A 16,178-nucleotide genomic window follows, 5' to 3' on the forward strand; every position below is an offset into this window, starting at 1 on the left:
AATCCAATAATACTTTAGGCGACCTTACAGCTTTGAGATGATTTATGTTCTCTTTTGGCAGACTTGCACAGATTTGTTTTATTATTTTGTTAAAAAAAAGATAATTGTTGGGACGAACTTACTCCTGTGATATGATTTAGACTCTCTCATTCAACTCAATTCTCTCATTCATCAATCAACTATATCTCAATTTCTAACTACTGAGAAGATAATTCTTAGGTGATTCTACTGCTTTGAGACGACTTAGACTACCCATGTGCGGAACATTTGTCTCACTGCTTCTGACATGATCTTACGCTCTTGAGATGATTTATATTCTCCATGAGTAGACTTATATAGCCTTGTCTAATTGTTTAACTGCTGCAAAAATAATCGTCGAGACGATGATGCTCCTTTGAGGTGATTTATATTTTCTATGGGTAGAATCGTTAAGCTCATGTCTCAATGTTTTACTTCAACTGAGACGATTGTTAGGTGAGCATACTGATTTGAGATGACTCAAGTTATCCGTATTCAGTTAATGGTCTCACTGCTCCTAAGATAATTTTTGAGATGATCTAATTGCCGTGAAATGATTTAGATTCTCTATGGTTAGAATTATTCAGTTTCATCTCACTATTTAACTGTTGCTGATTTGACTGCTGAAATGAGTCAACTGCCTTATTACAAGTTAAGATTTTCGATGGACAACTTTGTTCAGCTCTTTTTCACTGTCTTACTGCTACTGAGATAATTTATGAGCTTACTGCTGTCACATGATTTAGATTTTCCGTAGGTAAAATTATTCTACTTTGTCTACTGAGATGATTGGCGAAATGATCTTGCTGTTTTGAGATAATTTGGATTTTTCTAGGATGACATCGTTCAACTTCTCCTCACTGCCTTACTGCTGGTGAGCCAAGTTACTGAGATCAAAGACGTATCCAGGGGGTAGGGTGTTTGACTCCCCCCCACCCCCCCCCCCAAAAAGGAAAACGTTCGTCCAGCTCCTAAAAACGTAACAAAATGAATGTAAACAAATTTTTGATGCGTTTTTTAAGTTGTTTGTAAAAGCCCGAAAAAAAATCCTTTTGCAACCTCCCCCGCTCCCTTCCGAAGCAAATACTGGATACGATCCTGACTGAAGTGCTAGTTGAATACTTGTTGAGGTAGTTTTACTGTTGAGAGATGATTCTCAGTACGTAGAATCGTTGATCCTTGTTTAACTGGTTGAATATTGTTAAGAACGAAACTTAAACTACTATCGAGGGCTATTGTCAGATATCAAACACCGAATCAAACAGAAACCATTAAGTGATAATAATTACAAATACCGAATAAAAAATTTGGAAATTAGCCAGGTTTTAATTATCTTAGCCAGCTTATCTCAATAAACTATCTTTGATATGCTTATCACAGTTATGTTTCTCTTCGGATTTAAAACACACACAACTCATTTCAATAAGTTATAAATTTCCAAAACAAAGCAAATGGCAAATATTTTAAAGCCTTAAGGATAATAGTTTAAATTTAGTATTAACAAACCCCTAGCTAGAATTATCTCCCATTAATAGAGTAGATTTATTTTCCAAGTCTGGCTGGGAGTTAGGCCTGGCAAAATCATCCAAGTGTTTAGCTTAGGCACACAACGAGTATATATTACTGCCGCAAGAAAGCCTGAACAAATGAAAGTAGCAATAAAGAGGGTATGTAGAAGTATCTAGTTTCACTATAAAAATTTTCTGAAACTGAATTATTAAACAGGATGTGAATATTTTGAGTCTGTTCAATCCAAAGCATAAATCTGTTACGTTAAAGATGATTTTGTATTTCAATTACTTAAAAACAAATGATTTCAAAAGTTATTGATGCCTCCAAAAACCTCATTAATGGATCTCATGCTGCTACCACTAATGACTCATCAATGAGTCAAGTCATCAACCTCAGTGACAACCACAGCTTTAATCTACTCACTCACCTCCCAATATACTTAAAGATTCGGTTTATGCCCCTCCAGAGTAATTCTAAAAGTTTATAGGTCATTTTTTCATTACAACCTGCCAAGTGGCATTATAGATACTAAAAAGCATTTTTAAGTTAAAAATGCCCAATTTCACGAACGATGGAGAGGGAAAGGTCTTCCAACTGCTTTTGTTCTTAGAGGATAACATCTAAGAGCTCTGCCAATCTCTTGGGAGGAACTTGCTTCTTATATGGTTTGCTCCTCCATCCTAAACTGAGAAAAATACATTCATTTTGTTATTTTTATTTTTTTTAAAGTACCGAAATCCCCCCCCAAAGATAAAAAAGAACAAACTTGACTCCGCCTCCTCTACATCGCGCGAATGAGCGTCACTATTTCACTCCCACTTTAACAAATTGTGCAGGCCCTCCTTCTTGGATTTTTTTAGGAACAAAATTTCGGAACGTAAATAATTTCGAAAACTTCATTCCTATTCCTTTTACAATTGAAACAAAAATCTATAATTAAAGGATAAGACTTTTAATAGGACAGTCAAAAATAAAACTTTCTTATTCACTGTATCCCTCTTCACTATAAAGATTCACTGCTTAATTAAAACAAAATTGCCCAATATTAATGGATTTCGTTTCAATTGTAATTAATTTTTCACTTCACTCCGCCAGTCTCTGTCGCTTTTTGGATTCACCGTGGTGCTGTGACCGAGCAGCTAATTTTTTAAAACGTTAACCAAGTTTCATTTAACTTTTCAATATCCAATACCGTTTATTGCACAGTGTAATGCTGTGATTAAACGGCCTTCGCTAGAAAAAAAAAAGAAATTGCCCAGTGGCGTCAATTCACGGAAAATAAAGAGAGGACAAAAATATGTTTTTCAAAAGCTAGGAGGGGGTTCTGTTTTCTCACTTTTTTCAAATGGAACACCAAAAAAGCCATTCCTTGGGCTTTTTAACAAATCTTGGAGGAAGGGTAACAAGAGAAGTGCCCTACCATTCGTATTGATTCCACTCGACCAGACGCAGATTTTGCAAAGGGTAAAAAAACATGCATTGAAGTTAAAGAGCGTTCCTTTTTTCATCTATTTCTTCCCACTGCAAACCATTTTCAATACTTGTTTTCCAATAATAACTGTTATTTATATAAATTTTTAATGCTTAATTTTTAAAATGGTTCAATAAAAATGTGAAATGGGCTTATCAAAGATGAAAAGTTTCATCACCAAATAGTAACAACAAATCAAATTACTCTAATTTCAGAAATTATTTATTAATACAAACATGACGGTAATCAAAACCTAGAAGTAGACATAATAACATAACAAAACATATGTCAAAATCTATACATTACAAGGTCGCAATAAGCTCAAAGCTTTAATCCCAAAGTATAAATTATACACTGGTTTCATATTTTATGCATCTATTACTGTATATACAGAAGAAAGAAAGAAAGATCAGTCTGTTCAAGTCCATGCTAAAACATGGGATTTAATTCGACTGATTTATTTTCATGATTAATTCATATATTACTGTTTATGTATACATTTATTTAGTTATCTATTTATTCGTGATTTATTTATGTTCTTAACAAGTCCGTCACATTATTAATCAGTACTTGGTGAGATTACTACTGTCTTTTTTATGTTATGTCTTATGAGATTCCTCATCTTCAAAAGCTGATGGGTTCTTTTTTCTAAAATTTGAAGCCAGAGAAAACAACGAAATATTTTTTTCCTACAGTTTTGTATCCTCTGTGTATTTTCTATAAACTCTCTGTTCCTTTATGATATATATTTTACCATTGTCTTGAAGTTTTAACAGTTATTTATTTATTTTTCTTTCGTCCTATTTACATATCGTCTTAATTCCGTTACTTCGATTATTTATACTTTTCTTTATCTCATTTTCACTTTCATTCCATCGTTCCATATAAATTTGAGACTTACGTAGCTCAGCAAAATTATGGAAAAGTGGCAAGCTTAAGTAATTCTTCAATTAATGAGTTTAATAAACCAATGGATTATAAAAATTACGAAATTAATTTCTATGCTGGTTAAAATTATTCAGCATAAAAATCTTGAGATCGGTCTAAAGTCCCCCCCCTCCCCAATCAAGAAGAATTGAAAGACACAAGTGTTTTAACCCAACCCCAAGGTTTTGTTGCTGGTAGTAATGCATTAATGCCAAAGATTTATGTTAACACGAGTTTTTCCCAGGGGGATCGTATCGAATCAAAAGTCCTTGATAACCGGGAGAAAGCTCAATATAGTGGAAATTAGAAAATCTAAGGCCGGTTTAAAGTGGTAAAAAGGATTAAAGCCCCATCATAGTGGTGTTGTCTGTCACTTTGTGGCATAAAACAACAGTTTCGCCCTAAAGAGAGAGAAAAAAAGTTATAGAATGAAACTCCGAGACAGCAAGCCGATTTAAAGTTAGCGAAAAGTTTTATATTGAGCTTCCAAGCTTCAGAGGAAGTAATAGCGGCACCAGAGCGGTGGCGATTCGTTCGTAAAGGTACAGGTAGTCCTCACAAAATCAACGTTTAACATGGGAATTAATTTTAAATATTAAATTAAATAGGTTGATCCATTCTTTGGTTAAGCTTTATTTTCTTTCATCTCGCAATTTTTTTTTCATATTTCCATCGTTGCCTTCCGCTGCCTTCCAATTTCACTTTGAAATTACTTTAGATAGACATAAATGAACTGCCATAACTTACCTTTCGCTTGACAGACATGGATGCAATAGTTGTTAAGACCACTGATTGGATTTCCCTCTGGGACCTTACTAAACGAAGAAAAGGTCGGGCCACTGTTGCCACTTCGTTCTTAGGTGATAAATGGTAGTACAACTGAGCCACGGCCATTACCACCTGATAAGTTTAAATCAACAAATATAGAAGCAACACAAAAAGTTATCAGAGAACCAAAGTCATCAACCAAAGTTGGTGTTTAGGTATCTAATAGCTTGCTGATTAGAAATCTGACGCTACTGTGTTGACATTCTTAGCCATGTAAGAAATTTCAATTCATATATTATGGAATAAGATATTTGAAAGAAAGGTTATTTTCGAGTACTAATATCATACACAACCATGTGAAAGTAGAGGGCATATCCTCCTCCTCCCAGGGGTGGAAAATTGTGTTTTTAAAAGACCTTTTAGGATTATTTACGACTTCTCCCTCTCCCAACAGACAAAATACTTTATGATGAGAATAAAATACATTTTTAAGTTATGGAAATTCCTCCCAAGATCCTTACGAATTCAATGAATTAGCAAAACTTATAAAGTAACAAATTCCGTGGATTTTATTTAACATAAAATATGATACAGGAACAACCGTAGAAAGATAGAACATCCAGGAGAAGACGGCCCGGTCAAGAGTGTCTTTTAAAGATTTCTTTACACTTTTAGGCAGAATACAGTAAATTTTGTTAGCAAGAACGACTAAGCAGGGAAACCAAAATTTTATCCGGCAGACAACCCTTGCCCCCCCCCCCCTGCCCGGATCCCCATGCATATAGCTCTTAATATCACGAGAGTAACAAAAAACAACAATTTCAAATTAAGTATTAGAACACTTCGTCAAATAAAAGCTCTGAAAAACCCCAGACCGAAGAAGAAAAATTTTGCCCTGCGAAAACAACTAACCAATGCCATACACATTCCATCTGGAGCCCCCCCCCCCCCGTTTTCGTTCCCTTGTATGTAAATAGTAATGCAGTGAAAATGAAGACAGGCAACTGTTTCAAAGAGAGCGTAACAACACTTCGTCGCAAGAAAGTTTCGATAAATTTATAAGAAGACGGTGAACCTACGAAGATGATATAGAAAGGCTGTGAGTATGGTAGCACCCTGATAAATTGATCAATAGACAGTAGCTAAATTGACAGTAGCTAATACAAAAAGGAACTTAAATGGAATACTTTTGAATAAGATAAGACTAACTTTCTCAAAAATCCTAAAATCCACGAAATGAAATTTCCAATATTCAATATTCATTTATTTAAAACAGCTTTTATGATATTTGCAAAGGCCTCAACTAAATTACGCAATTTCTTACAATACGGGAACAAAACTAAGCATGAACAACACAGGACTAAGAAAAAACAAAACACTAAGCACGATTAATGATACTTGTATAGAACGGAATAAAAGAATTGCTTTCTAGCGATTGCTGAACATCTACGTCTTGACTTTGGCATCAAGCAGGCAATGTTATCTGGACTTGAGTAGGTGGGCTTTGACTTTAACTAATATAGATGAAATGAGATGAATAGATAGATGCCAAGCAAAACGAATTAGCCATGTATAATGTGGCTTTATCGTATCCAATCTTCATGATTAATACACTTAATAAAGTTAGGAGGGCTTATTTTTCGATTACTTGCACTATTTCACAGAAAATTACCAGAAAAAATACACAAAAAAGCTTAAATTGGGAGTGGCACGCATCTGCTTCAACAGAGATGCAACGTCATCTCTATATTTTTCAGAAAATTCGATATTCTGAAATGATTGTCAATGTTTCAATTACCGTTTCCTATGACAGGTAGTAAACCGGTCATGCAACCCTACACCAGCCCGGATTGAACTCCAGGCCCCATATATCTATGTAAAGATCTTAGATTAGGTTTCTGATTTAGATAGATTTAGTTTCATATACAAATGCAATAATAATACTACAATCTACAAATCCCCACAAAGTCTCCATGGCCTGTATTTATTCATTTCTTTGCCACTGGTCCATGTTGAGTTGAATTTATTTTAATTTAAAATAATATTACAATTAATATTATTTTAGCTAATAACTTTATTTAGTATTTAATTTGTTTGATTATTGTTCATAAATTCAGGCACATCAATTCAAAATATTTTAATTTTTTACCGACTGGCTGAAAATACTGGAGGTAGCGGGAGGGGGGAGGTCACATATTATATCTGTCATTAAACCTTGCCATTCAAACACTATCCTCCAAAATGGTCAGACTAAAAGTATGGTCACCAAACCAGCCATCAAAAGAAAACCCAGTGACCAGGCAAATAATCAACCTAGATGAAGTAAAAATTGTGCGTAGGTAATCAATGAGTGGTTTATAGTTCGACGATTCGTTATCCCTAAAAACTTGAAAATTTATACATTTTTGTTTGTTTCAAATATGTAAAATTTATACATACGGCTGAGTTTCTACTTCGGAGAAGGGGTTTGGCATTTCGAAGTAGAAGTCTATGGTCTGCATCAAGAGAACGAGCCCTTGTGGGTTCATTCGTCATCCCATCTTCCTCTTCTTCTTCATAAAACTCTTTTTCTGGAGCTGGTTGCTGGAATAAAAATATATTTTGGAAATTCTTCGGTTGATATTTTTTTTTTGTATTGAGAAGAATTTACATTCTATGTAGTTTTTACTATTGCTTTTTAAAAGAAATCATTTTACTTTGGGAGCCTTACAGCCAATTTTTTGCTAGATTAAGTAACTACAGGAAAACGAAAAAGAATTTTTTTTTAGACAATATTTAAAAAAACCCTTAAGCTTTTTAGATTTTTTGAAACAATGGGGATGACAGCGGCATCAAATTATAAATACAATTTTAATATGCATATCTTTTTTTTTGAGTCTCTCCAAAAATCAACACGTAAAGAGATAAAATACATCAAAGATTTTTAGAAAATAGTACAAACAACATGGGTAAATGCAATCTTTTTTTTTCTCTTTCTCTCCTTCGTTCTTAGAAAAGAGGGCAAAAATTAAAGAAGAAAACATCATTGGATATTTGTAAACGACGGAAGCAACATGTGTATAAATCCAATTTTCACACGCGCAAATCTTAGCTTCTTTCTGCATTGAAAGGATGAACAACACTCACTTCGTCTAAGCTGTCCACATAAAGATCACATTTTTACATTAATAATAATAATAATAATTTATTTACGACCCACATATGAACATTATAAATGACACTGCGGAGAAATGGAAAATATAAAAGAAAAAATAACAACATCATTACGAAATCAAACAACAACAAAAAAATACAAATTAACCGATATCACGATGAAAAAAACAAACTAAGGGGTCAGTGACATAAACAAAATTACTAGTATTAATAATCATATTATAATACAAACTGGCCAGGCGTACGCAAGAATAAATTACACAATACCGTTAAAAATTATTTATATTTTTAAAACGGCCGGGTAAATACATCAAATATTTACAATATCTAAAGTAACCACTTCTAAGTCTCCGTAAATCTTTTTTCCTCAGTAAGTGGTGGAATCCAGATAGAAAATTTACACCTGGAGAGCAAATACTATTATAAAGCCGGGCTAGGCCCTTACGATTATAACGCCCTCTATTTGGAGATATCTTACCATATGACACACGAATATTTTTTAATGCATTAGTAACCAACTCGGAGCAAGTTTCGTAAATGGACGGGCAAAACGATATACCAAGCCACTTAACTTTATCCAAACAAGGTAATGAAATCGAACCGAGGTATAATGGAGATACAGAAATGCTACTATTAAAACACATAAACTCACACTTTCCCATATTAACAGATAGGCCAATATCACTAAGTAGAGAAGACAGCTTACGTAAGTTCTGAGCTAGCCCTCGACGAGAGAAACTAACTAAAAGGACATCGTCGGCGTATGCAATATAACTTACACCAATATCACCAAAAAACACAGTAGGAGATAGATGTTTTAAACAAGTAGCGAGGACACATTTAAATATATAAGGAGATAAAACTCCTCCCTGTCTAACGCCTTTCCTAACAGCTACCGAATCAGGAGTATTTGACAGCCACTTAATACGCACATAAGAATTATCATACCAATATCGCAATGTAGAAATAACTGAATAATTGACTCCAGAGCAAGCAAGGGAATGCAAGGCCTGGGCGTGAACAACATTATCAAAAGCCCCGGAAATGTCTACTGTGCAGCAATACAATGAACGCTTCTGCGCAAAAGCTTCCTTTAACAACCGGCTGAGCACATGACGTGCCTGGGGGTAACCAACCCCTTTTCTAAATCCTAGTTGAAAAGACAAAAAATCGCCCTTAGAAGATATTTCAGGTAAAAGGACATATTCAAAAATCTTACTCATAAAGCAAGATACAGTAATCGGTCTATAATTCGAGCATGAAACTGGATCTTTACCGCGTTTGAGTATAGGCGTGACACTACCGGAAAGAAAACTATCAGGAACCAGAGATTGAGCTATACAAATCTGGAATAATAACTGCAGGAGGTTCAACAATAATGGGCAATAATAAGTAAAATTCCTAAAGCATAGGCAATCACAATCAGGAGAATCTGATCTTTTTACTTTCTTCAGCGCCCAATGTAAATCACTCAATACTTATCGCAGGGACTCTATATTGACAAACAGACACTGGTAGAACCGAACTAAGTAGATTAGAAAAATGTTTCTGAACACACTGATTAAATACGGAAAATATGTCAATATAATGGCGCACAAAATTCATAAGGTTTAATTCCGACTGAGGTGGGGGAGAACACTTACTGCTATTGATAACTCTATTCCAAGTCATTTTACTATTTGGAGCGTCCCACGCGTTGAGTCTTGCATTACGTAAGCAAGATTTGTATTCTTTCTTCGTTTTTTGCTTGACTGTAAACACAACACCGGAGGAGGGTCGATCGCAAGCGTTCCACAATCGCAACCTAAACTTTGCGCGGTTCTTTACTTTTTTTCACTTCCGGATGTATGTTCCACAGGGGCTTGTGAGATCCAGAACGCATGTGCTCAATCGGAGTAGTAAGGGTGTATAAGGTTTCAACACTACAAGAAAACCTACGCCTGAGGCAGTGTAGTTTCACGTGCACATTGCAAAAAGCGAGCAATCCTTTACCTATAAAGTGGTCAAACATGTTTTGGAAGTATGGTTGTGATTGTATAAGACAATCAGACTGGTTTTTCTAATTTCTTGGACAATTGCCTTAACTCGAGAATAGTTTGTTATAAATGTCTCGGTAGATAGCATTTGCAAATTGGATCGTATGAAGGTGGAGAAAAAAAGGGTTTAGCATTTGCGAATTGGACTATACGAAGGATATTAATTGAATAATAGGGAAAAAACAGAGCTAGATAGCATTTGCGAATTGGGTCGTATGAAGGTGGAGAAAAAAGGGTATAGCATTTGCGAATTGGTGATTATCAGTCAAGGTAACCCCTCGGGGTTATTAACTCATAGCTGATTTATTATAAACTTGGAACATTATCAATCTACGGAAATGGTTAACGATGATAAAATGGTCTTATGACTTGACCTAGCTTTACTTCTTCGATGTGTACTGTATAATACAAATTGGCGCTCGAAGGGTGTTGTTAAATTAATGTTGAGTTTAACGTTATACTGTACTAAAAAGTTGAAAATAAGAAAGATGTATATGGCAATACAAGAATTTAATAGAGTATGTCTTTAATTCATCGATGTGTTCTGTATAATACACAATTGGTGGGGTGAAGGGAGCGGGGTGTCTTAGAGTACTTATAGTGCTGTACTGTGGGCCGAATTGCATGCGAAAAACCAAGGCAGAAGGCAGAAGGATGCCTTAGAGTAGTTATAGTGTGATAGTGGGGGGCGAATTGCTAGCGAAAATCCCAAATGAAACCCGAGCGGATGAGTTGAAAATAAAATTTTTAACGAGAAATGGTTGAAAACTGTTCTTGGGGAGATGGGTTGATGGCAGAAGGATGTCTTAGAGTAGTTATAGTGTGATAGTGCGGGGCGAGTTGCTAGCGCAAAACCCGTGTGGATGACTTGAAATAGAATTTTTTAACAAGAAATCTCTAAAAAAATATTTTTTTTGGGGGGAGGGGGTGGGGGGGGTGTCAGTGGGGTGTCTTAGAGTAGCTATAGTGTGATAGTGGGGGGCGAATTGCTAGCGAAAAACCCGAGTGGATGACTTGAAAATAAAATTTTTAACGAGAAATGTCTGAAAAGTGTTTTTGGGGGAGATGGCTTGATGGCAGAAGGATGTCTTAGCGTAGTTATAGTGTGATAGTGGGGGGCGAATTGCTAGCGAAAAACCCAAATGAATGAGTTGAAATAAAATTTTTAACGAGAAATGTCTGAAGTGTTATTGGGGGAGATGGCTTGATGGCAGAAGGATGTCTTAGCGTAGTTATAGTGTGGTAGTGGGGGGCGAATTGCTAGCGAAAAACCCAAATGAATGAGTTGAAATAAAATTTTTAACGAGAAATGTCTGAAAAGTGTTCTTGGGGAGATGGGTTGATGTCAGCGGGGTGTCTTAGAGTAGCTACAGTGCTCTATTGTGGGTAGAATTGCTTGCGAAAAACCCAAATGAATGAGTTGAAATAAATTTTTTAATGAGAAATGTCTGAAAAGTGTTTTTGGGGGGATTGGGCGATGGCAGAAGGGTGTCTTAGAGTACTCATAGTGTTGTACTGTGGGCCGAATCGCTTGCGAAAAACCCGAGTGGATGACTTGAAAGTACGAGAAATGGCTGAAAAGTGTTCTTGGGGAGATGGGTTGATGGCAAAAGGGTGTTTTAGAGTTGTTATTGATTGATAGTGGGGGGCGAGTTACTAGCGAAAAACCCAAGTGGATGACTTGAAATAAAAGTTTTAACGAGAAATGTCTGAAAAGTGTTCTTGGGGGGATGGGTTGATGGCAGAAGGATGTCTTAGAGTATTTATAGTGTGATAGTGGGAGGCGAATTGCTAACGAAAAACTCGAATCCATAACTTGAAATAAAATTTTTAAAAAAGAAATCTCTGAAAAAATATTTTTGAGGGGATGGGGTGATGTCAGCGGGGTGTCTTAGAGTAGTTATAGTGTGATAGTTTGGGGCGCATTGCTTACAAAAAACCCGAGAAAATGACTTGACAATAAAATTTTTAACTAGAAATGGCTGAAAAGTGTTTTGGGGGGAGATGGGTTGATGGCAGAAGGATGTCTTAGCGTAGTTATAGTGTGTTAGTGGGGGGGGCGAAATGCTAGCGAAAAACCCAAATGAATGAGTTGAAATAAAATTTTTAACGAGAAATGTCTGAAAAGTGTTCTTGGAGAGATGGGTTGATGTCAGAAGGATGTCTTAGAGTAGTTATAGTGTGATACTTTGGGGGCGTATTGCTTGCAAAAAAACCCGTGTGGATGACTTGAAAATAAAATTCACGTAGTTCCGGGGACGCGACGCTATTTTCATGTCCTGTACGTATTTGCACAGGACCCAATTCACCAATAATAAAGTCATCGTCAAAAATGTCCCCAGAAACATTCTTTTCTTCTAAAAAGCATAATATTCTCAGAGTTTTAGCTTTTGACAGATAACATTAAACCTAAGGAAATTTATGTATTTGGAATCAGTATACAAAGCCAATCATTTTCATGTATCTATAATTATTAAAATTCCGTTTTTAGAGTTATGGTTACTTTTGGGCCGAGTTGCACTTTACTTTCACTTTGTTTCCCAAAAACTGTTTAAAATTAGGGTTTTTTGTTGTAGTTGTTTTCGTTTTTGCTTTTTTTTCGAATTGTTAGGCATTCTGAAACCAGTTGGTAGTTAAAATTTCTTGATGACTAAAGATTTTTCTTTTTCTTCTAAAAGCCTTAATATTATCAGGGTTTTAGCTTTTGACGGATAACAATAAACCTAAGGAAATTTAGGTATTTGGAATCAGCGCATAAAGCTAATCATTTTTTTGTATCCTTTATTGTTAAAATCCCGTTTTTAGAGTTATGGTTATCATTAGACCGAGGTACACTTTGCTTTCACTTTGTTTCCCGAAAACTGTTTAAAATTTGGAATTTTTTTTGTTGTAGTGGTTTTTTTTGTTCGACTTGATAGACATTCTGAAACCTGTTGCTAGTTGAAATTTGTTGATGACTAAAGGTTTTTGTTTTTCTTCTAAAAAGCATAATATTGTCAAGGTTTTAGCTTTTGACAGATAACATTAAACCTAAGGAAATTTATGTATTTGGAATCAGTATAAAATGCCAATCATTTTCAAGTATTTTTAATTACTAAAATTCCATTTTTAGAGCTATTGTTACTTTTGGGCCGAGTTGCACTTTACCCTCACTTTATTTCCCAAAAACTATTTAAAATTAGGGTTTTTTTTGTTGTAGTTCTTTTCGTTTTTGCTTTTTTGTTCGACTTCATAGACATTCTGAAACCAGTTGGAAGTTGAAATTTCTTGATAACTGAATATTTTTCTTTGTATTCCACGAGACATAGTACTTCCAGGATTTTAGATTTTGACAGATAATATTAAACATAAGGACACTTCTTTATTTAGAATCAGCGTATAAAGCTAATCATTTTTTTTGTAGCTATTATTATTAAAACCCCATTTTTAGAGTTATGGTTACTTTCGGGCCGAGTTGCACTTTACTTTCACTTTGTTTCCCAAAAACTGTTAAAAATTGGGAATTTTTTCGTTGTAGTTGTTTTTGTTTTTTGTTTGTTCGACTTGATACAAATTCTGAAACCAGTTGGTAGTTGAATTCACCTCTTGGAGACACAATACAGAAATTTAATTCAGGAAATTATAAAAAAAAATGAACAAATTCTTTATTAACATTCATTATCGACTGAAGTCGCTTCCTAGACCGACAATACAGCAATTTCACAAAATCTTAGTATAAGAGTGATTAAATTCTATATCAACATCCATTTCTCGTATACATAGGAAAAAGTTGACAAAATCTAAGTACCAGAAAGAATAAATTCATTTTCAAAGTTTTTATTGGATGCATCAGATAACAGTCATAAAATCAAAGTTCTATTCATTTTGGCTTCATGTGTTGTTACGTTGAATTTAGGTTAGACCGGTTTTTCTTTCTATAGTAGACTAGCGTATATTTTTAGAGTAGAAAAAAAATTCTGGTTAGTCTGAAGTTGATTGTGAGAGTGTTAGGACTCTAAAAAATGGATAGATTTGAGAAAGAGCGAATCATGGGGAATCTAGTGTTTATGGAAAAACGTTTGATTCTAGATGATGATTTTCTAGAGCTGTCTATTCAAAGGAAGATATTGTCTCAGGGAATACTTGTCGATATTGACCGCAAACTCTAATTTTTTGTAAGAAAATTATAGAAAATACATCTCTCTAGGTCAAATGTGAATCTTTGGTTAGAAAAAAGCCCAGCTTCGGAAAAAAAATAGGCCATTTCCATAAACATGAACTATAAAGCTTTTTGACCATAAACACTCTTGATCAACATGCATAAGACTCTAGGCAGGCATGCCTTTCCAAAAACTAACCTGACAAGTATGTGTCCAATAAGAGTCATGCATACTCCTGCCATTTGCCCGTGCCCCAGCCATTTAAACATTTGCCTCTCAGTTACTTGGACTATCTGTCTTAGCTTTTCTCTGTCTAAAATTACCCAGCTTCTTGATGCAACCTATTGCAAAATACTTGATAACTTCAACCATTCAGGCTGGTGGACTAAAACCCCAATTCGGAGTTAGTGAATTTCAAACATTCAGGCTGGTGGACTAAGACCCCGTTGATTTTGAATTGAAGTTACACCCGCCCAGACAAACAAGCAAAAAGAGTGAGAGAGATAAAAACACATACAAATATGTAGATTTAGACACAAAAACCGAGAAAGACATGGAGTGTACACCGCGACGGCGCATACATAGTGAGAGAGACATGCAAAGTCGACATAACATTATTTCATTTTTTAAGGTTAATTTAGACGAGGTTGCGTGCGAGCACGTAACCTCGTCTAAATAAACCTTAAAAAAATGAAAAACCGGTCTAACCTAAATTCAACGTAACAACACATGAAGCAGAAATGAATAGAACTTGGATTTTATGACTGTTATCTGATGTATCCGATAAAAACTTTGAAAATGAATTTATTCTTTCTGGTACTTAGATTTTGTCAACTTTTTCCTATGTATTCGATAAATGGATGTTGATATAGAATTTAATCACTCTTATGCTTAAATTTTGTGAAATTGCTGTATTGTCTGTCTAGGAAGCGACTTCAATCGATAATGAATGTTAATAAAGAATTTGTTCAATTTTTTTTTTTAATTTCCTGAATTAAATTTCTGTATTGTGTCTAAAGAGGTGAATTCAACTACCAACTGGTTTCAGAATTCCTATCAAGTCTAACAAACAAAAAACAGAAACAACTACAACAACAAAAATTCCCAATTTTAAACAGTTTTTGGGAAACAAAGTGAAAGTAAAGTGCAACTCGGTCCGAAAGTAACCATAACTCTAAAAACGGGATTTTAATAATCATAAATACAAGAAATAAATGATTAGCTTTGTACGCTGATTCCAAATACATAAATTTCCTTAGGTTTAATGTTATCCGTCAAAAGCTAAGACCCTGAGAGTATTAAGCCTTTTAGAAGACAAACAAAAATCTTCAGTCATCAAGAAATTTCAACTACCAACTGGTTTGAAAATTCCTATAAAGTCGAACAAGCAAAAAACAAAAACAACTACAACAAAAAAAAAACCTAATTTTAAACAGTTTCTGGGAAACAAAGTGAAAGTAAGGTGCAACTCGGTCCGAAAGTAACCATAACTCTAAAAACGGAATTTTAGTAATTATAAAAACATGAAAATGATTGGCTTTTTATACTGATTCCAAATACATAAATTTCCTTAGGTTTAATGTTATCTGTCAAAAGCTAAAACCTAGACAATATTATGCTTTTTAGAAGAAAAACAAAAATCTTTAGTCATCAAGAAATTTCAACTAGCAACTGGTTTCAGAATTTCTTTCAACTCTAATAACTCTAAAAACGGGATTTTAACAATAATGAATACAAAAAAATGATTAGCTTTATGCGCTGATTCCAAATACCTAAATTTCCTTAGGTTTAATGCTATCAGTCAGAACCTCAGACCCTGACAATATTAAACCTTTTAGAAGAAAAACAAAAATCTTTAGTAATCAAGAAATTTCAACTACCAACTGGTTTCAGAATTCCTATCAAGTCGAAGAATAAAGCAAAAACGAAAACAACTACAACAAAAAACCCTAATTTTAAACAGTTTCTGGGAAACAAAGTGAAAGTAAAGTGCAACTCGGCCCAAAAGTAACCTAAAAACGGAATTTTAATAATTGTAGATACATGAAAATGATTGGCTTTGTATACTGATTCCAAATACATAAATTTCCTTAGGTTTAATGTTATCTGTCAAAAGCTAAAATCCTGAGTATATTATGCTTTTTAGAAGAAAAA

General features: G+C 34.6%; 1 protein-coding gene across 1 annotated transcript in view; it reads right to left on the bottom strand.

The window, feature by feature from the left end:
- LOC148943762 (AP-3 complex subunit beta-2-like) overlaps positions 1 to 16,178 on the bottom strand; it is a 154,052-nt gene that overhangs the window by 87,479 nt on the left and 50,395 nt on the right. The window contains 2 exon segments of the mRNA XM_089101231.1: positions 4,676 to 4,828; positions 7,136 to 7,279. Of these exon segments, the coding sequence (XP_088957357.1) occupies positions 4,676 to 4,828; positions 7,136 to 7,279 (297 nt within the window).

This window comes from Artemia sp. Qi Xiang Cuo, chromosome 15 (assembly GCF_049724085.1).
Source record: "Artemia sp. Qi Xiang Cuo chromosome 15, ASM4972408v1, whole genome shotgun sequence".
Lineage (NCBI taxonomy): Eukaryota > Metazoa > Arthropoda > Branchiopoda > Anostraca > Artemiidae > Artemia > Artemia sp. Qi Xiang Cuo.